The sequence below is a fragment of the Pongo pygmaeus genome, chromosome 15 (assembly GCF_028885625.2).
Source record: "Pongo pygmaeus isolate AG05252 chromosome 15, NHGRI_mPonPyg2-v2.0_pri, whole genome shotgun sequence".
Lineage (NCBI taxonomy): Eukaryota > Metazoa > Chordata > Mammalia > Primates > Hominidae > Pongo > Pongo pygmaeus.
In genome coordinates, this window is record NC_072388.2 from 69,356,783 (window position 1) to 69,381,532 (window position 24,750).

At 39.5% G+C, this 24,750-nt stretch overlaps 2 protein-coding genes across 2 annotated transcripts in view; one reads left to right on the forward strand and one right to left on the reverse strand.

Annotated features, from left to right (window-relative positions):
* The window catches only part of SYNJ2BP (synaptojanin 2 binding protein), a 51,568-nt gene extending 39,121 nt beyond the window's left edge, over window positions 1–12,447 (reverse strand). Inside the window, exon 1 of the mRNA XM_054447391.2 lies at window positions 11,394–12,447. Coding sequence (XP_054303366.1) covers window positions 11,394–11,457 — 64 coding nt within the window. The 5' untranslated portion in view covers window positions 11,458–12,447. The remainder of the gene's footprint in view (window positions 1–11,393) is intronic.
* Window positions 11,465–24,750, forward strand: part of ADAM21 (ADAM metallopeptidase domain 21) — a 41,658-nt gene continuing 28,372 nt past the window's right edge. The window contains exon 1 of the mRNA XM_054447387.2: window positions 11,465–11,682. The gene's annotated coding sequence lies outside the window, so the exon portion shown is untranslated. The remainder of the gene's footprint in view (window positions 11,683–24,750) is intronic.

The following is a 24,750-nucleotide window of genomic DNA, read 5'->3' on the forward strand; positions in this document are numbered from 1 at the left end:
ATCTTATGAATTTTGTGAGCGATCAAGTTGGCTAAAATTAGAAGGGGATTATTTCACTTTTTAAAAAATTAAGCATCAAAATCAAAACTGAGCATTAATATCAAAAGCACACTGATGCGAGGCCAGACTCAAAATAATGGGTTTTGGGGGCCACTGATCTGCTCTTTAATAGATTATAAAAGGGTTATGGGAATCTTGTGTGTTCAAAGCTGATTGAGATTAGATGGATTTGTTTATTAAAGTTAGCTTTAGCATTAACAACATACTGATGCAAAGGTAGAATATGGTTTTCTCTTTTAAACAATATTTTCATATACTAAGAGATAATAAAAGACTTGTTCACCTTTTGAGTAATCTACAAAAATAAAAAGAGAGAAAGATGTGTTGGTCTTGTGCTGTCTTTATTAGGTCTTTTGATTGTCTGGGAAACCAAGTCTCCTTTCTATTAAAGAGTAAAGGTCTTTGCTTTCAATTATCACCTTGACTTAATTAATGACTATTATTTATTGTGTCTTGTGATTCTGTTTTGATTAAGTATTTTCAACCTGCATTATTTGACATGCTTTCCAAAACGAAATTTCAAATTCTAACATTAAGTCTTTTCCAAAAGGAACCCCTGGAAGTCCAACAGATATGTATTAGGCTTATATGTTAAAACCATATTGTTACAGTAGGTAGCTAGTTAGGCATAAGCAGGGCAGGAGGGGGCCTACCACCACACACACACACCAGGAACGTCAGGTTACCTTTGCAGAATAACACACCCAACAACTACAAAATAAACTTTATATTTAAAATGCTTATGAAACTGCCTTTCCAAAAATTGTAACTGCGAAAATTATGATGGTGAAAGAGATCTGACCTAACTGACTCCATCTGGCTTCTAATCTCCAAATTGTCCTTGTTCATTCCTGGGTGTAGGCCAAACTAACTCTGGGAGGAACTTAGCTTACAGTTTAACTTTGAAACAAAGATAACAGCCCTTTGCTGAAATAAACCCCCTTCTTGCTTGGGGACTATACTGCCATTGCAGGACTAACAAATTAGCCACAAGATTAGAAATTATGATTTAGGAGTCATGCAGCTGGAGGCTGCAAGATTCTGAACTTCCCCGAATTGCTCCAGGGGATCACATCACGATTGTAAAACCTAAGATCAGCGCTTGTGATATTTTGCAGACCCTGCACTCAATGGATCAGGCAGCACCACTTAGATCTATAAACGAACTCATCTAGTCTTTGTAGTCCCCACCCAGGAAATGACACAGCACAAGAGGACAGCTTCAACTCCCCATGATTTCATCTCTGACCTGACCAATCAGTGATCCCCACTTTCCGACCCCCCACCTGCCAAATTATCCTTAAAAACCCTGATCCCTGAGTTTTCAGGAGACTGATAATAAAACTCCAGCCTCCTGTACAGCTAGCTCTGTGTGAATGAAACTCTTTCTCTATTGCAATTCCCCTGCCTTGATAAATTGGCTCAGTCTAGGCAGCGAGCAAGAAGAACCCATTGGGTGATTACACCTGCACTTCACTGAATGTGAATCATGCCTCAAAAAAGTTGAGATGAACCTGGTGATTGCGTACAAAAATGCAAGCATTTTAAACATTTATTAATGACACCTACTTATTACGTTGGTGCAAAAGTAATTGCAGTTTTTGCTATAAAAAATGGCAAAAACTGGCTGGGTGCGGTGGCTCACACCTGTACTCCTAGCACTTTGGGAGGCCAAGGCAGGCAGATCATGAGGTCAGGAGATCACGACCATCCTGGCTAACACAGTGAAACCATGTCTCTACTGCAAATACAAAAAATTAGCTGGGCATAGTGGCAGGCGCCTGTAGTCCCAGCTACTTGGGAGGCTGAGGCAGGAGAATGGTGTGAACCCGGGAGGCGGAGCTTGCAGTGAGCCGAGATTGCGCCACTGCACTCCAGCCTGGGCAATAGAGTGAGACACCGTCTCAAAAAAAAAAAAAAAAGGCAAAAACCACAATTACTTCTGCACCAACTTAGTATTAGTCAATAATAAAAGGCTAAAGTTTCTCAAAGCACCAATTTTGTGTTAATTAAGCAAAAAAAATTTGTTATAGTATCCTCCTTACAGTAGACTTTTTCTACTATTTCCTATGCAAATATGATAAAATGATTTTTAAAGAAATTCTAAGTATATCCCCAAGATAAAATCAAAGTAAAAAAAAAAATGTAGAAGATGAAGTTTAAACTCAAAATCCCCATAATCTACCTTTCTAGCCATCTTTGGACATTCTCTACTTTGCATTATACAGTAAACAAAATTTAATATTTGCTATCACTTTTCACCCTATCATCCCCACCCACAGCTACTGCTTATCTACATGACTTTGGATGTCTTCTTCCCTTTGCCTGAAAACATGAAATTACTTGTTTAATTGTCTCATTACCCTATTGCAATATTCGTTCCTAGAAGACAAAGTATTAGCTTGTATTCATTTTTGTACCTCCTGTGCCAATATAGTACCTAGTACATACACAAAGCCCAACTGGTGTCAATTGACTATTATTGGAATTGAAAATTACACCTAGGTCAGGAATTTCTAACATTTCCAGTTCTAGGGAAATCTCACAAGGTTAAAAATGTTTCTGGGAACTTCTAACAGGTTGTTTTTTTTTGTTTTTTTTTTGTTTTTTTGGAGGAGGGGGAAGGACTATTGCAGTAACAGCATTTTTTATAAACTAAGGCATAAAAGGAGGGAAAAATAGAAATAGAAGCCCTGTATCCCTGAAATTACTGACACAGCTTACCCTACCCTTCCTAGATGACTCAACTCTTGCCCCATAAAGTCTACTCCCCACATAGCAGTACCCTTAAAGCACTTCAATGAATTAAATGAGTTGTTTTGTGGTAAAGTGCTTAAGACAGTACAGAATCGTCACTACAAATTATTTATAAAACAAAAATCGGCCAGGCGCAGTGGCTTATACCTGTAATCCCAACACTTTGGGAGGCCGAGATGGGTGGATCACCTGAGATGAGGAGTTAGAGACCAGCCTGGCCAACATGGTGAAACCCCATCTCTACTAAAAATACAGAAAAATTAGCCAGGTGTGGTAGCAGGCACTTGTAATCCCAGCTACTTGGGAGGCTGAGGCAGGAGAATCGCTTCAACCCGGGAGGCAGAGGTTGCAGTGAGCTGAGACTGCGCCACTGCACTCTAGCCTGGGCAACAGGAACAAAACTCCGTCTCAAAAAAAAAAAAAAAATCATTTAATCCTCACAACTCTATAAGTAGATTCTAATAATACTCTCATATTATAGCTGAGGAAACTGGGGCAGATAGAAGTGAGGTGACTTGCACAAGGTCACACAGTTAGTGAGTGATAGAGTAAGGATTTGAACTCAAGCATTCTGGCACTTTTTCTTTTTTGAGACTGAGTCTCACTGTGTCGCCCAGGCTGGAATGCAGTGGCATGATCTCAGCTGACTGCAACCTTCACCTCCTAGGTTCAAGCAATTCTCCTGCCTCAGCCTCCCAAGTAGCTAGGACTACAACAACCTCGAACTCCTGGGCTCAAGCAATTCTTCCACTTCAGCCTCCCAAGTAGCTAGGACTACAAACATGCACCACCAAACACAGCTAATGTTTTGTTTTGTTTTGTTGGCAGAGATGGGAGTCTCGCTATGTTGCCCAGGCTGGTCTTGAACTTCTGGCCTCAAGCAGTCCTCCTCCTTGATCTCCCAAAGTGCTCGGATTACAGGCAAGAGCCACAGTGCCTGGCTTGAACTGCAAAATTCTTAAAAACGGGGATCATTTCTTATTCTTTATTCTAGTGTCCATGATTCCTAATCATAGTGTAGGCACATAATAAATGCTAAATAAATTTTAAAAAATAGTTTTACTTTACTTTTCAGTCTTCTGAAACCAGCAGTTCTCACCCTATCACCTAAGTATAGTTTGGCTATTTTTCCCTCAATAAATAATTGTGTACTTATCACATGTAATCATTGACCACTTTTCCGGCTAGTCACATGGCTTCACAAAATGTTTCTGCAGTTGAACATCTATCAGCTTGCCTTTCTATTTCCCCAAAGTAATTCCTAGATATTTTACTGTACAGTTTTTCTTTAATATTGTTTTGAAAAGATCTAATACTGATCCTTGAAGCAATCTTTAGAGAATTGTTCCATTTACCTGACTCTCTCCAAGAGGTGTTCCATCTACTCCTTCTCCTTGTTTCTGATATCTTAGCCAGTTTCCTATCCATCATAATACAATGTGTCCATCCTCATTCTCTCTTTCTCAAATTGTATTTAGTGAAGAACCATGTTTACCACTTTTTGAAAGCTGAAACAGATCATGTTACTGCTTCTTTTTATTTAAAACATCCCATTATGGCAGGCACAGTGGCTCATGCCTGGAATCCCAGCACTGTGGGAGGCTGAGGTGGAGGATCACTTGAGCCCAGGAGTCCAAGGCATGACTGGGCAACGTAGTGAGATCTCGTCTCTACAAATAATTAAAAAAAAAAATTAGTCAAGTGTGGTGGTGTGTGTCTGTAGTCCCAGCTACTCAGGAAGCTGAGGCAGGAGGATCACCTGAGCCCATGAGGTCGAGGCTGCAGTGAACTGTCATAGTGCCACTGCACTCCAGACTGGGTGACAGAGCAAGACCCTGTCTCAAAAATAAATAAGTACGTTGGGTGTGGTGGCTCACACCTGTAATCCCAGCACTTTAGGAGGCTGAGGTGGGTGAATAACTTGAGCTCAGGAGTTGGAGACCAGCCTGGGCAACATGGTGAAACCCCGTCTCTATGAAAAATATGGCTAATAAAAACATTAATCAGGTGTGGTGATGCACACCTGTAGTCCCAGCTACTTGAGAGGCTGAGACAAGAGGATCACTTGTACTCAGGAGGTCAAGGCTGCAGTGAGCCAAGATCGTGCCACTGCACTCCAGCCTGGGTGACAAAGTGAGACCCTATGTCATGAATAAATAAATATAAAAACATTCCATTATATTATTATGATATCTATCGGTTTGCTCAGTCATTTAATGAACATTTACTGACCACTGTGTGTCATGCACTAGACAAAGCATTAAAAAAACATTAAAGACACATGCATGTGTGTGTTCACTGCAGCACTATCCACAATAGCAAAGACATGGAATCAACCTAAATGCCCATCAATGGTAGACTGGACAAAGAAAATGTGGTACGTATACACCATAGAATACTTTGCAGCCATTAAAAAGAACAAGATCATGTCCTTCACAGGAACATGGATGCAGCTGGAGGCCATTATCCTTAGCAAACTAACAAAGCAAGAGAAAACCAAATACCACATGTTTTCACTTATAAGTAGGAGCTAAATAATAACACATAGACACATAGAGGAGAACAGACACTGGGGCCTACTTAGGGTGGAGGTTGAGAGGAAAGAATCAGGAAAAATAACTAATGGATACTAGGCTTAATACCTGGGTGATGAAAAAAATCTGTAGAGCAAACCCACATGACATTGTTTACCTATATAACAAACCTATATATGTACCCCTGAACCTAAAATAATAGTTAAATGAAAGAAAATAAGAAATAAAATATACGTTCTTTGAATCAGAAGAGCTCAAAGTGAAGTAGAAGGAGGAAACATAAGTGAGAAAGCATATAGAAAAAAAAAGTTATTTATAGTGATTCAGGGCTTGGAATTTTAAGTCACACGGATCTGGACCCAAATCTTCACTTAAAGAGTTGTATAATGTAGAAGTCAAGGTTTCCTCATTTCTGAAATGGGGATAATAACCATTTCATCTCTTCCTTTTTACAAGGGGACAAGATAGAGTGCTTAGCTTGGCAATACATGGGAATACATTACAGGCAATCTGTAAATGATGTATAATATAGACAATAAGAGAACATCTATCCTAGGTAAAGCCTGCTTCCTGGAGGAGCTAACTCTTGAACTGAGTCCTAATCAATGACTAGGAAGTAGAAAGAATCCAGATAGAACTTTAGAGAAAGATTAAGTTTCCATACTAACACTAAAGACTCTCCATAATCTGATCTCCACCTACTCAGGTTACTACTCAGCTACCTCTTCTCTCTTGAATCTCCTAAAGAAAACTTTCCTTTTGTCCAGGCTGGTTTACTCACTAACCTCAGAATATGCTCTGCTTATTTTCTTCTCTCCATTATTGCTTAGGCCATACTCATCCCTGACTCTGGCCCTAGCCTAAGGCCTGTCCATTCCAGAAGACCCACAAGTTCCACCTTCTTTTAACTGACCATTTTAATGGTTCTCAGCAGTGTCTGCATTCTTGAACTTTCCCAACACAGGGTCAGATTACCATGCTCCTTTCTGCACTTCCTTTGCCCTCCCACTAACTACCTGCTCATCATTTTCCTTAACTATCTGCACCTTTGCAGTGAGATTTAATTTTTCATATGTGAACATCATATCTCTATTGGATTGTAAACTCCATGAAGGCGAGACTTTGTGTAAGCAAGAGAAAATAGGGCAAGGATACAGCATTTAGTCTCACATCTATTTGATACGTGAAGAAAGGAATAGATCAGAAAACTGCTAGCAATAGTTTCAGTTAGCATGAAACCCAAAGCCTATGACAGGTCTACAAGGGCTTAAATGATAGAACTTAATGGGGCATCTTGATTTTAGGTACTTACCTTGATATGCCCTCAGCTCTATCAAGAGCAAGCAATAAAAACTTTCCACTGTAGGTTGTGTTAGTCATTTAAGATGCCTCAAATGCTTCTGGGAATAAAGCATGATATAATAAAATAAAGGTCAGGGAAAAGTTGGCAGTCAACTTCTTAAACATGGCTACTGCAGTGGAAAGTAGTATATGGTATAGCAGAATTAACACACCTCGGTTAAAATCCTTTGAAATTTACTGGCATTAGAAACTGGGCAAGTCCTTAACCTCTCTAAGGCAATTTCCCAATCTAATAATGTGGATTAAATATTTATTACTCAGGGTTGCTGTGAAGATTAAATGAGTATGTATGTATAGTATATATACAGTATATATATGTATGTATAGTATATATATACAGTATATATGTATGTATAGTATATATACAGTATATATAATATATGTATATATAGTAACTAGTACACTACCAGAAAGACAATACCTCCTTTAGTATTCATTATTAAAACACTGCCATCAACCCATCATCTTTTCTAAGGCCTTTAAAGAAAGTAAGAAAATAAATATTCTCTTCCCTCTTTAAAGATGGCATATCAGGAGTAACTTGCTGAAACCCATTGAGGACTCGGACCTAAAAACAAGATTCCTAATCATAGTACTCAATGTACAGTAAGGTTGTCTTTATGGCCAATCTCTTACCTGTTGCAGTGCAAAAAAACATATTAAAGAGTCTTGTCACACTTTTTAGAGTAACTGAGTTTTGAGACTCATTAAGAGACTTTCAATTTGATAAAGAAAAAGTGAGAGCCTTAGACACTATAATCAAGCTGGACTCCTATAGAAAAAAACAACATTCCACTGAATATAAAAGGTAAACTGTTCCACCCTTGAAGACATTTGAGATTGTAGCTACTGCCTTTGAAATTCTTCAGCTCATACTATTAGTCTAAAATGGCAGGAAATAACAAAAACAAAACAGTCCCAAATGGTAGGAATCATAACATGTGGAATGAGCCAAAGAATGATGAACTCTTAGAGATGGAAGAGACCTCTGAAATCATCTAGCCCAAGTCCCTCCTTACAGTTGAGAAAGCAGACAACAGGAGAGATTCCATGCTATTAGGTTGGGGCAAAAGTAATTGCGGTTCTGCCATTGAAAGTAGTGGTACTTATGGCTGGGCGGGGTGGCTCACGCCTGTAATGCCAAAACTTTGGGAGGCCAAGGTGGGTGGATCACTTGAGGTCAGGAGTTTAAGACCAGCCTGGTCAACATGGTGAAACCCTGTCTGTACTAAAAATACAAAAATTACCCGGGCATGGTGGCAAATGCCTGTAATCCCAGCTACATGGGAGGCTGAGGCAGGAGAATTGCTTGAACCTGGGAGGCAGAGGTTGCAGTGAGACAAGATCGTGCCACTGCACTCCACCCTGGTGACAGAGCGAGACGCGTCTCCAAAAAAAAAAAGAAGAACAAAAGAAAGTAATTGTACTTTTGCACCAACCTAATACATGTCAAGCTTCTTTTGCCTCTTCACTCTGTTGTCATAATTTCCCCAAGATTTCATTACTTCCCTTGCAGTAAGCAGATCAGTCAGGAACAGGTTCAACTGCCTTATAATATGGGCCCAAACACTGGAAATATCCACAATTCTTGTCCCTGACAGAACACAAAGGGGCAATGGTACACATGTTCTTGGATCTGATTAAACATCAGGTTCCTGAGTACACAGCTATACAAAGACAAAGAGTGGGCAATGCTGTCTACGAAAGAAATGCATACTTAGAATTAGAGGATTTTCTTATTTCTTCTATAGATAGAAAGATCCTTATAGAACTACCAAAATTATGTGGAAGTTTCTAGTGGTGATTAGTTTCTAGTGGTATTTTGTTTCTAGTGGTATTTTGTTTCTAGTGGTATTTTGAGACACAGTCTCCTCCCTATATATCTTTGTGATGATACCATGAAGAAAAGCTGAATTAGACCCTGAGAAGAAGAGTATCACATACTAGGAAACCAGTTCTGGTAAGTAATTGACATGAACTTGAAACCTTTCCTTGTTAACTGAACCAACCAAATTTCAAATGACTGTTTTCACCCAAGTTCATTCCTAAACTTGAGGCTTTACTCTCCCAGTAAGTTCACTGACTTATATAATTAATACATGGAAATGCTTATGAAAATTTAGGAAGCCACTGAGTGAATAAATACATTCATTTGTAGTAAATATGTGATACAGAAATCAAACCATTTTTGGGTGAAATATATTAGCTAGATATAATTATTCCCTTTAATTAGTCCTTGAAGCTTGTCCTAATGCCAATGTTTTGGGAAAATACTAACACTAAGAAATTTATGACTGCAAATGCCAAAAAAGATGAAGTGATATTATATTGAATTTTTAAAAGATTTCATGTTTAGAACAAGAGATAACATCAGGGTCCTGCTCTGCTCTAGACAGGAGATCTGAAAATACTTTGGATGCCAGAGCAAAAGGACTATGTCAAAGTACATTAAATTCTTAAGCAAAAGGCAAGAATCAAATCTCAAACATCTCAAGGGTAGTAAAATAACTGAAGATATTTAGGATAAAGAAGAAAGAGGTAAAACAGGAGCAGAACAACTAGAGCCTTTAAATAAATACTTGCACAGCAATCAGAAAAGGAACTAGCATTGTTTTAATTGGTCCTAAGAGAACAAGTTACCAATGGATGAAAAGTACAAAAAAACAGACTTTGATTTAAAAGTAACTTTCTATGTTAGCCTCAAAAGTCAATAAATATTAACAGTGAGTGAAGGATAAATTTATATAAAATAGCAAAAAAAATGAATCCAAGAAACTTGGGCATACCAAATGAGCCTTTGACAAAAGTTTAGGCGCACATATGGAGCATGACACTAATCCATTAAGATTAGTGATAGGTCAGGCATGGTGGCTCATGACTGTAATCCCAGCACTTTGGAAGGCCAAGGCAGGAGGACTGCCTGAGTCCAGGAGTTCAAGACCAGCCTAGGCAACAAAGTGAGACCTCGTCCCTAAAAAAATATATATATTAATAATGATATTAGTGATGAGTTATATTCCATTAAGTAAAACCAACTTCCAATTTTTAATAATAGAAAGGAAGGCAGGGCACAGTGGCTCACACCTGTAATCCCAGAACTTTGGGAGGCACAGGTGGGTGGATCATCTAAACTCAGGAGTTTAAATGAGACCAGCCTGGGCAACGTAGTGAAACATCGTCTCTACCAAAAATACAAAAAAATTAGCTGGGCGTGGCAATGCACACCCATGGTATCCGTTACTCAGGAGGCTGAGGTGGGAGGATTGCTTGAGCCTAAGAGGGAGAGGCTGCAGTGGGCTGAGATCGTGCCGCTGCACTCTAGCCTGGGCAACAGAGTGAGACCCTGTCTCAAAAAAAAAAAAAAAAAAAGAGAAAGAAATGAAAAGGAGACACAAAGTATGGATAATTCTGAAAGTTATATTTTATAAAGAATAATCTATCCATGATGATTAAGCTACTGCAGAACTGCAGATGAGAAAAGGTGATGGACTGTCCTAGGTAGTGGCAAGGGAAACAGGAGTGAAAGAATTTCAGGAACATTTCAGAGATGGAGCTCAGAGTACTTGATTTATTAGAGACTCTTGGAATACAGTATTAGTAGGATTTACTGTGTCAGTTTAGCTATTTATCCATTAACAATAACAATAGTAGGAAACATATACTGCTTACCATAGGTCAAGCAATGTTGTAAACATTTTACATGGATTAACTCACTTCATTCTCACAACACTATGAAGTATATTTATAACCATCCCCATTTTAGAGATGATAAACTAAGGCTTACATCAGTTAAGTTAGCCAATAAGTATCAAAGAATCAGTAAGAGGTCAGATACAAGATTTGGACCCAGATACTGTAATTCCAAAGCTAAAGAGCTCTTAATTGATCAACTAAATAGCTGTAAAGGAAAGTAAACAAAGTCGAAAGAAGGCAGAATGTAGTAATGTCAAGAGCCCGGTTTAATGAAGAGCCTCAGTGGGGAAGAGGATAGCAGTTTGGCTGCTCAAAATCACATGAGGCGTTCATAAAAAAAAAATAAATAAATAAAATAAATCCGTTTGAATCCAAATCCCTGCAGATGGGAGATAAGATTTAACTTTTTCTTTTCTTTTTTTTAAAGCCCTGGGTAATTTTGTGGCGGAACCAAGTTTGGGAACCTGTGTAATAAAAGATTTCTAAGGGCTCTTCCTGCTTTAACATTCTAGTTGACATTGTAAATGAATTTCCCAGAAATCAAAGGAGCGAGGGAGGGATCCTAGCAGCAGGAAAACGGCTATGCATTCAGAGACCACACCGTTTATGCTCCCATTTTACTAAACGGTCCCTCATAGGGGAAGGGATAGAACAGGCAACGGAAAGAAGGATGTGGAGTCCACGATAAGCAGGCTAAAAAAGCAGGCTTTTAAAAAGGCTTTTCTAGCACGATTTGCACAAAGAACCCCTTCTTGACTATATATATCTGTGGTCATCCGACTGGATTTTGAGGTGGATTCCTCAGACCCGTATCTGGCTAATGATGGATTTCAATATATTTTCTCTAAGCACCCCAAAGCGTTGCACGAAACCTCTAGGTTGGGGCCTGTCCGCCCCGAGGCCAGGTGAATCCGGCTCAGCAGCAGAGATGTCTGCAATTACACCCTCTAATCCCCTACTATCAGATATGACCCGTTCCGCACATACCTGAGGGCCCTCTGGTAAGATTGATCTCTTCCTCAGTGACCAAATAATCCACTCTTCCGTTCATGTTTTAGAGCTCGTCTGGCTTCCTACTTGGGTCAGCTGGAGTGCAGCACAGGTGAAGGTGAATCAATCTCGGCGCTGCGCCTACAGCACAGCGCTTTCGGTTTCAGCAGCCTCGAGACCCGGAAAAGGAAGCCCGAAGGACTCGGAGCACTGGGAATGCTGGGAATCGTGGTTCCTATCACCAACGGATTGCAGTTTCTCACGGGTTCCCAAAGCCAAGCATGAGGTGAGCAAGGGACAAGTTACCATTCTAATTTGCCATTGGAAGCAAGTGGGAAGGGGGTGGCTAGTAAAAGTAAGGGACCTAAATAAATTAATATTGTCGAGAAAAAAAATTTAAAAAAAATCTCCTGCCATCCTAGAAAATCTCCACAAATGTAGAAGAGAAAAAAAAGTTGTATTATTCTGTAAGCATCGAACCAGACCGGAATGGGTGTTACAGGCAATCCACTAATGAGATTGCAAAGAGAGACAAAAATCTCACCTTTTATGTAGCCAAAGCACACGCATGTTCTCATGTAAGACGAGTTAACATGGTTTGGTATTCAGTTTTTGGTAGTTCACCGTTGGAGTGGCCGCCTGTGTTGGTTAATTGCCTTTATCCAAAGGAAAAATAAAACGTTATCTCTGTGACAAACAGGTACTTACGGCTTGGAGCAAGGCGCTTCGGGTAACTCCCGCGAGCCTGGAACCTAGGGACACTGTCTACCTTGATACTTAAATTTCAAGGAGTTGGCTCCTGGGACCTGAAGAAAACGATTCCTGGGTTTTATCTGACAAGAGGCTTATTTAGCTTTTAAAAAGATACACACACACACACACACACACACACGGATTACAATTACAATTTGCTCAAGAAAATGTTTTAAGAAAGGGGGGTGGGGGAATGTCTCATTCTTTTGGCAACTGGGAAAATTCAATCTTTTTAATGTTTTAACTCTTACAATAAGGTTAATGCACGACTTAGGTATAACTTTAGGCCAGTCTTCCTGACTTTTGGAATGAGACATTCCAAACTGAACTTGAATGAAACTTCAGGGGTCAAAAACACAAAAGCCTAAAGAGCCAGGAAGGTGACAACCTTGTGAAGCAACCTGGAGTTAGACCACAGGGATTGGTGGGGATCTTAGAGGACTAGAAAGTGCAAGACCAATGTAAAGACATTTAAATTTAGAGTAAAAAACCAAAGCAGCAGCTACTATGTTTACCAAACAGAAGGAGATGGGGCAGATTCCGCAGGAAGGCCTCTTATTTGCTCACTCTGAGAGAAATTAAGATGGAATAGTGGAGGCTGAGCACAGTGGCTCACGCCTGTAATCCCAGCACTTTGGGAGGCCGAGGCGGGTGGATCACCTGAGGTCAGAAGTTCAAGACCAGCCTGGTCAACATGGTGAAACCCTGTCTCTACTAAATATACAAAAAATTAGCTGGGTGTGGTGGCAGGTACCTATAATCCCAGCTACTCGGGGGGCTGAGGCAGAAGAATCGCTTGAACCCAGGAGGCAGAGGTTGCAGTGAGCCGAGATTGCGCCATTGCACTCCAGCCTGGGCAACAAGAGTGAAACTTTGTCTCAAAAAAAAAAAGATGGGATAGTGGAAATAACACAGATTATGACTTACAACTTGGGCTCAAGTTTCCATGCCATTCCCTTAAACTTGTCTGTCATTGAGCAAGGAATCCAACATCTCTGAACTCTGTTTCCCCATCCTAAAACGGGATTGATAGTAGCTCTTCATATGTTGGTTGGATTAGTGAATAAAATGATCGTTATAAAAGGCAGAGAATGATAAATGAAAAAAAGTATAATATAAATAAATGACATTGGCGGCTGGGCGGGGTGGCTCACACCTGTAATCCCAGCACTTTGGGAGGCCAAGGTGGGCGGATCACTTGAGGTCAGGAGTTCAAGAGCAGCCTGACCAACATGGTGAAACCCCATCTCTACTAAAAATACAAAAAAATTAGCTGGGTGTGGTGGCGCGGGCCTGTAGTCCCAGCTACATGGGAGGCTGAGGCAGGAGAATCGCTTGAACCCAGGAGGCGGAGGTTGCAGTGAGTGGAGATTGTGCCACTGCACTCTAGGCTGGGTGATGGAGCAAGACTCCATCTCAAAAAATAAATAGATAAAATAAAATAAATGACATTGGAATGTCAAGAGAGAAAAGATCAAATAGAAATGGGGGGAAGATCAAGAAGTCATCAATGAGGAGATTTGTAAGGAAAAAAACACAAGGTTTCTTTTAGACCACTGTGGGGATGGTGGTGGGGGCATCACCTCTCAGTACCTGGGAAAATTGTCCTTTTCATCTGAGCACACAGCTTCAAAAGAAATACATAGGGCAGTGAAAGAAAAAAGTATCCTAAACAAGTTGAGGAAATGCTGGTAATAAGTAGAGTGAGAGATGGGATATGTAAATTGCCTTTATTCCCTAATAGAAGTATAGGAATAATGGTGTCAGAGGCTTTTGAACTGGAGCGACTCCATCTTGAATAGGGGCTGGGTAAAATAAGGCTGAGACCTACTGGGCTGCATCCTCAGGAAGTTAGGCATTCTAAGTCACAGGATGAGATAGGTCAGCACAAGGTACAGGTCACAAAGACCTTGCTGATAAAAGAATGTGGTAAAGAAGCCAGCCAAAACCCACCAAAACCAAGATGGCGATTAAAGTGACCTCTGGTCATCCTCACTGCTCATCAAATGCTAATTATAATGCATTAGCATGCTAAAAGACACTCCTACCAGTGCCATGACAGTTTACAAATGCCATGGCAACATCAGGAAGTTACCCTATATGGTCTGAAAAGGGGAGGAACCCTCAGTTCCAGGAATAGCCCACCCATTTCCCCTAAAACTCATGAATAATCCACCCCTTGTTTAGCATATAATCAAGAAATAACCATAAAAATAGCCAACCAGCAGCCCTCAGGGCTGCTCTGCCTATGGAACAGCCATTCTTTATTCCTTTACTTTCTTCATAAACTTGCTTTCACTTTACTCTATGGACTTGCCCCAAATTCTTTCTTGCACAAGGTTCAAGAACCCTCTGTTGGGGTCTGGATCAGGACCCCTTTCCAGTAACAATGGAAGAACAAGGAAGCTAGTTGGGCGTGGTGATATGCCTGTAGTCCCAGTTACTCTAGAGGCTGAGGCGGGAGGATCATTTGAGCTCAGGGGTTCGAGGCTGCAGTGAGGTGTGATTGAAGCACTGCACTCTAGCCTGGGTAACAGAGCAAGACTCCATCTCTATTAAAAAATAATAAAAGTAAATAAATTTAAAAAAAACAAACAATGAGGGAGCTTTAATATGTAGGAAAGCAAATGACAGAGAAAACGAGATTCTACTCAGAGGAAACAATTGAGAAAAATTATGGAATCAGGCCGGGTGCAGTGGCTCACCCCTGGAGTGTAGCGTTTACTTCATGGTCCAAGATGCTTAAGATGGATTTTGGAACTTCAACCATCATATCTACATTCCAGGAAGGTAATGAAGGAAGGGCAAAGAAGACCTCCTGGAAATGTCATAGACTTCTTGTAATCTCAGGGATAGAAATGTGCCAACCATAAAAATCAAGGTTATTATTATTAACTGAAAATGGGAGAATGGATATTGGGAGGCCATTGGCAGTCTCTGACACAAGAAGTGACACTTTCTGTCTGAACTAACCTTTCTGTTTATGACCTTGAGTTATGTAAAAAATGTAGAATGTAGTGGAAACTTCAATCTACCATTTACAAAATTAGTGGAAACCTTGCCTCACCTTAATCACACCTTGCTCTATTTTTGCACATTTCCTGTCATATATTCACTTTGTCTTTCTAATCTCTCTTGTCTCCTTCAGTCCCCTCCTACTTCAGTATTTTAGTCTATCAGCCTCTTTGATGACCAACTCATGAATATGTTTGTATTTGGGACTTACCTACCTCTCCTTTGACATAGCATTTGTTCCAACTTTTTGCCCTTACCTATTTAGTTTCAAATTCCTGCATATTTTATTTTTTCTATGCTTCCTTAGGTGATGAAACTCTTTTCTGATTGACACACTTTTTTCTTTGTTGTATTATTATTACATTTAATCAGACGATATTCGTTTGTTAATGTTACTATAACTAATACTACAGATTGTGTAATTTGAACAATGAAAATTTATTTTTTCACAGCTGTGGAGTCTGGAAGTCCAAGATCAGGGTGCGGGTAGAGTTGGTTTCCTCAGAGGCTTCTCTCCTTGGCTTGCAGATGGCCATATCTTCTACCTCTGTCTTCACATGGTCTTTCCTCTGTGTGCACACATGTCTGTTTCCAACTTTCCTCTTCTTATAAGGACATCATTCATATTAGATTAGGGCCCACCCTAAGGACCACATTTTAACTTACTTACCTCTTTAAAGACCTTTTCTCCAAATATGGTTACATTCTGAGGTACTTCAGCAGATGAATTTTGCAGGCATACAACACAGCCCATAACACAGATTACAGTGAAGTCACTGCCTTTAGCATTGCAAATCTCTGCTCTGGCCTATTACATGTTGATTTTAAAGTTTAGACCTGATAGCAGTATTATTGCTTTAATTTTCAAGTGCTCGCTGCAAGTTGCACTGCTGACCCCAGCTATTGATGACAGCAGATATCCACAAGGCATTTATAATTGTTTTATCTTCTATTGTCCTTTTTGATTGGTACTCTTTATTCTTCTGTATATATATGCTATCTTTATAAGAAGTCTAATTCAGACCCCTGGCTCTAATGCCATTAATATGCCAGCTGTCATGTCTCTTCACTGAGCTTCAGTCTTGTGTAACCCAGTTGCCTACCTGACATCTCAAAATTTAGATGCCTAGCAGGCATCTTAAATTATGATAAAATGAGAATTTCTAACCCTTATACCCCTAAACTGATACCTCTCTTAGCTGTTCCCCTTTCTTGAGTAACTCAGTTTACTCAGTTCATATGAATATCTTAAGAACAGCTTTTGATTCCATTCTTTCCCTTGCATTCTACATTCAACCCATCAAAAGTATAGTTGTTGCTATGTATGAAATACAGTCTATCTGACCATCTCTGATACTACCAGCTTATTACAAACCACCAGTATGTACTGCCTCTACTTCTACTGTTCTTCCTGAAAGTTTTTTCTGCTGCTCACTCGATATCTCCCATCTATTCTTCCCTCAGCTGGAGCAATCTTACAAAAATGTAAATCAGATCATGTCATGCCCCAATCTAAATATTTCAGTCATTTCCATCTCAGGTAGAAAAAAATCGATATCCTTAACATTGCCTCTAAGACCAGATAATCTGGCTTTTGTCAAGCTCTCTAACTCGTCTACTACCACAACCCCCTTCCCTCATTCAATACATCTACACTGAACTTTTTTCTGTTTCTCAAACAAATACATTTGGTTTAGTTTAGATCTTTGCATTTGCTGTGCCATCTGCCCCACTGCTTCTTGTTCACTGCTTTATCTCCAGTACCTGTAACAGTTGCCAACACAAACTTGGCTTTCTTTTTGTTTATTTTTTTGAATTATTTTTTGTAGCAATAGGGTCTTGCTGTGTTGCCCAGGCTGATCTAAAACTCCTGGCCTCAGGCAATCCTCCTGCCTCAGTCCCTGCAAAGGGTTGGGATTATGGGTATAAGCCATCGTGTCTGGCCTTATAATAGGCTTTCAATGAATGAATGAATTTTAGTGATGATGAAACTTAAACTCAGTCACTTGCTAAAGATCACACTGCAGTTGTCATTTGCTGTCTCATCACCTGCTGCAGTCAATAGTGTACTAGTTCTACTGCCTGAATTCCTCTCAGCTGTTCTCACTGACATTGCTGATGCGCTCAAAATGAGTCACATACACCAGTGGAACAGAAGAGAAAACCCAGAAATAAACCCATACATCTACAATGGACTAATTTTTTGACAAAAGTGCCAAGAACATACATTGGAGAAAAGACAGTCTCATCAATAAATGGTGCTAGGAAAACTGGACGTCCATATGCAGAAGAATGAAACTAGACCCCCTGTCTTACAACATACATAAAAATTTAAAAAATGGATTAAAGACATATCTAGGACCTCAAACTATGAAACTACTACAAGAAAATATTGGAGGAAACTTTACAGGACACTGCTCTGGGCAAAAACTTCTTGAGTCATACCCCGAAAGCACAGGCAATCAAAGCAAAAATGGACAAATGGGATCACATCAAGTTAAAAACCTTCTGCAAAGCAAAGGAAACTATCAACAAAATGAAGAGACAACCCACAGAATGGAAGAAAATATTTTCAAACCACTCATATGACAAGGGATTAATAACCAGAATATGTAAGGAGCTCTAACAACTTTATAGTGAAAAAATCTAATATTTCTATTTAAAAAACGGACAAAATATCTGAATAGACCTTTCTCAAAAGAAGACATACTAATGGCAAACAGGTATGTGAAAAGATGCTCAACATCATCAATCATCAGCAAATGGAAACTATAATAAGATATCTTTTTACCCCAGTTAAAATGGCTTTTATCTGAAAGACAGGCAATAACAAATCCTGGCGAGGATGTGGGGGAAAGGGAACCCTTGTAACTGTTGGTGGGAATGTAAATTAGTACAACCACTATGGAGAAGAGTTTGGAGGTTCTTCAACAAACTGAAGGTAGAGTTACCATAAAATCCACTAATCCCACTGGTAGGTGTTTAGCCAAAAGAAATGAAATCAGTATGTCAGAGATGTCTGCACTCCTGTGTTTATTGCAGCACTATTCATAATAGCCAAGATTTGGAAGGAACCTAGTGTCCATCAGCAGATGAATGGATAAGGAAAATAGTACTCCATTGTGTATATGTATTACACAACACCGGTCTCTATGGAACTTTTATGGTGTGCTACATTGTCTACGTGCATACCTATACAATGTATGTGTATATGCATTACAGTGCTCAATTTTGTGTATATATATATACATATACATACACATATACAGTGTACACATGTAAGTATATGCCCACATATACATATACATCATATATGTCCACATATATGTAATACATTGTATGTTCACATATATGTAATACATATATGATGTGTATGTATGTATACATATATGTATACAATGTACATATACAGTGTATACAGTGTACACATATGTATAGAATATACATATATGTAATACATATACAATTACATATATGTAATATACATTGTATATGTATTACATATATGTGGACATACAATGGAGGTCATTATGTGTGACCTCCATGTTGCACTAAGCAACAAAGTTTGAGATGACAAAAGCTACTTATAAATTAGAGCTTCTTCTTAAGAGAAAACACCCCTGAGAGCTGGCACAGTCAGACAAGGAGAGTCCTGCTTGTCACTTTGCATCTCAAGTTCCCAGCCCTTTGGCTGGCTGCCAGACATGACTTGACAATCATGTTCCCCAAGTGGCAGAGACCAGAGAGAGAGAACTTCTCACTTGGTTACAAAGCCAAGCTCTCAAGACATAAAACAAGATGAAATGAGAATATTCATATTATTTTCCCCCTTATAACAAACTACCTCAAAAGACAAAAGGAAAGCAAAGATTAACTCTGGGGGGAGAAGATCAAATAGAAAACAAGACTACTCACAAACACCAAAGTCACTTTGCCCCCAAAACTAGTTCACATAAATATTTTCTCCTGCCAGTCTAAATTTAGAGAGGAAAAGAGGAAGAAAAGAGTCTTACCACTCTCACCTTGCCCACAGGCAGAGATCCAGCAGACTGACAGTATTAAGAATTCTTACCTTTGCTGGCCTTTTGTCAGAGGGCCAGGATTTCAGGTGCAGCAGTTTTGAGCAAGCAGTGTTCCAGCCAGTGAAGGATGCCCCACGTTGGGCACCAAAATTTGTAGGGAATGTTACGGATCACCTCCACCCATCTCTGACTGGGTCTAGGAATGATATTGATGCAAGACAGATTAAGAGGAGAAAAGGATACAAGTTTTATTACTTTTTACATGTACAGGGGGATCCTCACAAGAGAGTGAAGATCTGAAGAAATGGCCAAAGCAGAAAGCTTTTATATTTTTTTAGACGAAGAACAATACGTCTATGAAGAAATGACAGGACAAAAGGATCTAGGCTAAGGGCAGTAATTCCAGGAAGGTCACTAGGAGATATACAGGGGAGGGGTAAACCTAGTAGAAGGTTAAGTGTTACTAAGTTTATTTGTACAGGTCCATTGCAGCACCATTTCCAGTCCCTGGTAATAGGATTATTGTCTTGTCCTAGTACAGGAAAACCATCTTTCTCTATGTGCTGAGACCAGCTCAGTCGTGGAGACCTTAACCCAGTGGTGCTAGAGGAATTAAAGACACACACACAAATACAGCATGTGGAGTGGGAAATTTCACAGCCTTCAGAGCTGAGAGCCCCAAGCAGTTTGACCCACATATTTATTGACAGCAAGCCAGTGATAAGCATTATTTCTATATATTATAGATTAACTAAAAGTATTCCTTACAGGAAACAAAGGGATGGGCTCTGGGTAGTTATCTGCAGCAGCAACATGTCCTTAAGGCACAGATTGCTCATGCCGTTGTTTGTGGTTTAGGAACGCCTTTAAGTGGTTTTCCACCCTGGGTGGGCCAGGTGTTCCTTGCCCTCATCCGGTAAATCCACGACCTTCAGTGTGGGTGTCATGGCCATCACGAACATGTCACAGTGCTGCAGAGATTTTACTTATGGCCAGTTTTGGGGCCAGTTTATGGCCAGATTTGGGGGCCTGTTCCCAACATCTATGGAACTTTTTTTTTCTCTTTTCGACAGTTTCACTCTGTTACTCAGGCTGGAGTGCAGTGGTGTGATCTCAGCTCACTGCAACCTCCACCTCCCAGGCTCAAGCAATTCTCATGCCTCTGCCTTCTGAGTAGCTGAGATGATAGGCATGTGCCACCACATCTGGCTAAATTTTTTTTTTTTTTTGAGACAGAGTCTTACTCTGTCACCCAGGCTGGAGTGCAGTGGTGCAATTTTGGCTTACTGCAACCTCTACCTTCCAGGCTCAAGCAGTTCTCCAATTCTCCTGCCTCAGCCTCCCGAGTAGCTGGGATTACAGACATGCACCACCATGCCTGTATATTTTTTATATTTTATATAAAATATTAATTGTATTTTTATATACATTCATATGTATGTTTTATATAAAATATTATATTGTGTATTATATATAAATATGAAAAATAATTTTTATATTTTTAGTACAGATGGGGTTTCACCATGTTGGCCATGCTGGTCTCGAACTCCTGACCTCAAGTGATCCACCTACCTCGGCCTCCCAAAGGAATTCTTGTATTTTTAGTAGAGATGGGGTTTTGCCGTGTTGGCCAGGCTGGTCTTGACCTCCTGGTCTATATGGAAATTTTATGGTTTGCTACATGTGGAAAACAGCAGGTTAAATGGCTGTTACTGCAAATGCAGTTTTTGAAGTGCTTTCAGCTTGAAATAATCAATATGCCAATTTGGCATATTTTGGGGTGGCATATCCTTAACTCCTTCACATAACAACCTGGACCCACAGCAAGGTCATTTCTTGTTTTGGGCCCTACTCAAAGATGATCACTTCATTATTGTCTAGTATATGGGCCAGAGTAGTATTCATAGGTGTGAAATGTTTGCTTCAACAACCCATGGAGGCATATAGCAAGCACCACCTTTTTCTTTGCGCTAGGGAATGCAAAACGCAGCAATTTGCCTTTACTTTGAGGGTATATCCCACCATGGTTTTAACCACTATACCCTTAAATACTCCAATAAAGTATCATGTCCCCAAATCTTTCCTACCCCTGGAATGCATATCTCTTAATAAGACCTCCAGTGAACCAACAATGCAGCCCCATCAGCATGATACTCAATGAAGTGAATCCATATAAGGTTTTCTGTATGTTCAAACAGTCTAGATCTCCTCAGATTATATTATGCCAGAGGCAGGTGAAATAACATAGCCCTGGAGGCAAGTCGATAAATAAATATCTGTGTCTATGCTATATGAGTGCAGATTTTTTTCTGATGGCTCTTTTATTATCGGAATAGAAAATAACGCATTTTCAGTTCATTGGTTGCATCCTATGCACCCGAGACTGTATTAATCTGATCCAGCATGTTAACTTCTCTGGTGAAGAGGCTAAAATGAGAGCACATAACATATGCTTTACTATGAAGTTGTATTATCAGGATTAGGCTAGCCTCAGAATATGAATTTGGAATCTTGTTTCTTTTTTTTTTTTTTAGTTTTAATTTTAGGTTTGGGGGTACATGTGTACGTTTGTTACACAGATACATGTGTCACGGGGGTTTGTTGTACATATTATTACATCACTCAGGTATTAAGCCCAGGACCCAATAGTTATCTTTTCTGCTCCTCTCTCTCCCAGCCTCCCCCATCAAGTATTCCCCAGTGTCTGTTGTTTCCTTCTTTGTGTTCATAAGTTCTTATCATTTAGCTTCCACTTATAAGTGAAAACACGTGGTATTTGGTTTTCTGTTCCCGCGTTGGTTTGCAAAGGATGATAGCCTCCAGCTCCATCTATGTTCCCACAAAAGACATGATCTCATTCTTTTTTTCTGGCACATAATATTCCATGGGGTATATGTGCCACATTTTATTTATTCAGTCTGTCATTAATGGGCATTTATCTTGATTCTGTGTCTTTGCTATTGTGAACAGTGCTGCAATGAACATTCACGTGCATGTGTCTTTATGGTAGAATGCTTTATATTCCTCTGGATATATACTCAGTAATGGGACTGATGAGTTAAATGGTGGTTCTGCTTTTAGCTCTTTGAGGAACTGCCATACTGTTTACCACAATAGTTGAACTAATTCACACTCCCACCAACAGTGTATAAGGGTCACGTTTTCTCTGCAACCTCACCAGCGTCTGTTACTTTTTGATTTTTTTTCCTGAAAGTTTTATTTAATTTTTCTAATTTTTATTTTACTTTCAGTTCTGGGATATATGTGCAGAATGTGCAGGTTTTTTACATAGGTATACATGTGCCATGGTGGTTTTCTGCTCCTATTAACCAATCATCTAGATTTTAAGGCCAGCATGCATTAGGTATTTGTCCTAATGCCCTCCCTCCCCTTACCCGCAACCACCCAACAGGCCCCAGTGTGTGATGTTCCCCTCCCTGTGTTCTCATTGTTCAACTCCCACTTATGAGTGAGAACATGCGGTGTTTGGTTTTCTGTTCTTGTGCTAGTTTGCTGAGGATGATGGTTTCCAGCTTCATCCATGTTCCTGCAAAGAATATGAACTCATTCTTTCTTATGGCTGCATAGTATTCCATGGTGTATATGTGCCACATTTTCTGTATCCAGTCTATCATTGATGGGCATTTGGGTTGATTTCAAGTCTTTGCTATTGTGAATAGTGCTGCAGTAAACATATGTGTGCATGTGTCTTTATAGTAGAATGATTTATAATCCTTTGGATATATACCCAGTAATGGGATTGCTGTATCAAATGGTATTTCTGCTTCTAGATCCTTGAGGAATTGCCACACTGTTTTCCACAATGGTTGAACTAATTTATACTCCTACCAACAGTGTAAAAGCAATCATATTTCTCCACATCCTCTCCAGCATCTATTGTTTCCTGACTTTTTAATGATCGCCATTCTAACTGGTGTGAGGTGGTATTGATTTTTTTGTGGTTTTGATTTTCATTTCTCTAATGACCAGTGATGTTGAGCCTTTTTTCATGTTTGTTGGCCTCATAAATGTCTTCTTTTGACAAGTGTCTGTTTATATCCTTCACCCACATTTTGATGGGGTTATTTTTTTCTTAGAAATGTCTTTAAGTTCCTTGTAGATTCTGGATATGAGGCCTTTTTCAGATGGATAGATTGCAAAAATTTTCTCCCATTCTTCAGGTTGCTTGTTCACTCTGATGATATTTTCTTTCACTGAGCAGAAGCTCTTTAGTTTGATTAGATCCCATTTTTCAATTTTGCCTTTTGTTGCAATTTCTTTGGTGTTTTAATCATGAAGTCTTTGCCATGTCTATGTCCTGAATGGTGCTGCCTAGGTTTTCTTCTAGGGTTTTACTGGTTTTAGGTTTTACGTTTAAGTCTTTAACCCATCTTGAGTAAATTTTTGTATACAGTGTAAGGAAGGGGTCCAGTTTCAGTTTTCTGCATATGGCTAGCCAGTTTTCCCAGCACCATTTATTAAATTGGGAATCCTTCCTCATTGCTTGTTTCTGGCAGGTTGGTCTAAGATCAGATGGTTGTAGATGTTGTAGATGATATTATTTCTGAAGCCTCTGTTCTATTCCATTGGTCTATATATCTGTTTTTGTACCAGTACCATGCTGTTTTGGTTATTGTAGGCTTGTAGAATAGTTTGAACTCAGGTAGCATGATGCCTCCAGCTTTTTTTTTTTTTTTTTTTTGCTTAGGCTTCTTGGCTATATGGGCTCTTTTTTCGTTCCATATGAAATTTAAGGTAGCTTTTTCTACTTCTGTGAAGAAAGTCAATGGTAGCTTGATGGGAATAGATTGAATCTATAAATTACTTTGGGCAGCATGGCCATTTTTATGATATTGATTCTTCCTATCCATGAGCATGGAATTTTTTTCCATTTGTTTGTCTTCTCTTATTTCCTTGAGCAGTGGTTTGTAGTTCTCCTTGAAGAGGTCCTTCATGTCCCTTGTAAGTTGTATTCCCAGGTATTTTATTTTCTTTGTAGCAATTGTGAATGGGAGTTCACTCATGATTTGGCTCTCTCTGTTTGTCTATTATTGGTGTATAGGAATGCTTGTGATTTTTGCACACAGATTTTGTATCCTGAGACTTTGCTGAAGTTGCTTATCAGCTTAGGAGTTTTTGGGCTAAGACTGTGGGGTTTTCTAAATATACAATCATGTCATCTGCAAACAGAGACATCTCTTCCTATTGAATACCCTTTATTTCTTTCTTTTGCCTAATTGCCCTGGCCAGAACTTCCAATAATATCTTGAATAGGAGCGGTGATGAGGGCATCCTTGTCTTGTGCCGGTCTTCAAAGGGAATGCTTCCAGCTTTTGCCCTTTCAGTATGATATTGGCTATGGATTTGTCATAAATAGCTCTTGTTATTTTGAGATATGTTCCATCAATGCCTAGTTTACTGAATGTTTTTGAAGGTGTGTTGAATGTTATCGAAGGCCTTTTCTGCATTTATTGAGATAATCATGTGGTTTTGGTCATTGGTTCTGTTTATATGATGGATTTACGTTTATTGATTTGTGTATGTTGAACCAGCCTTGCATTCCA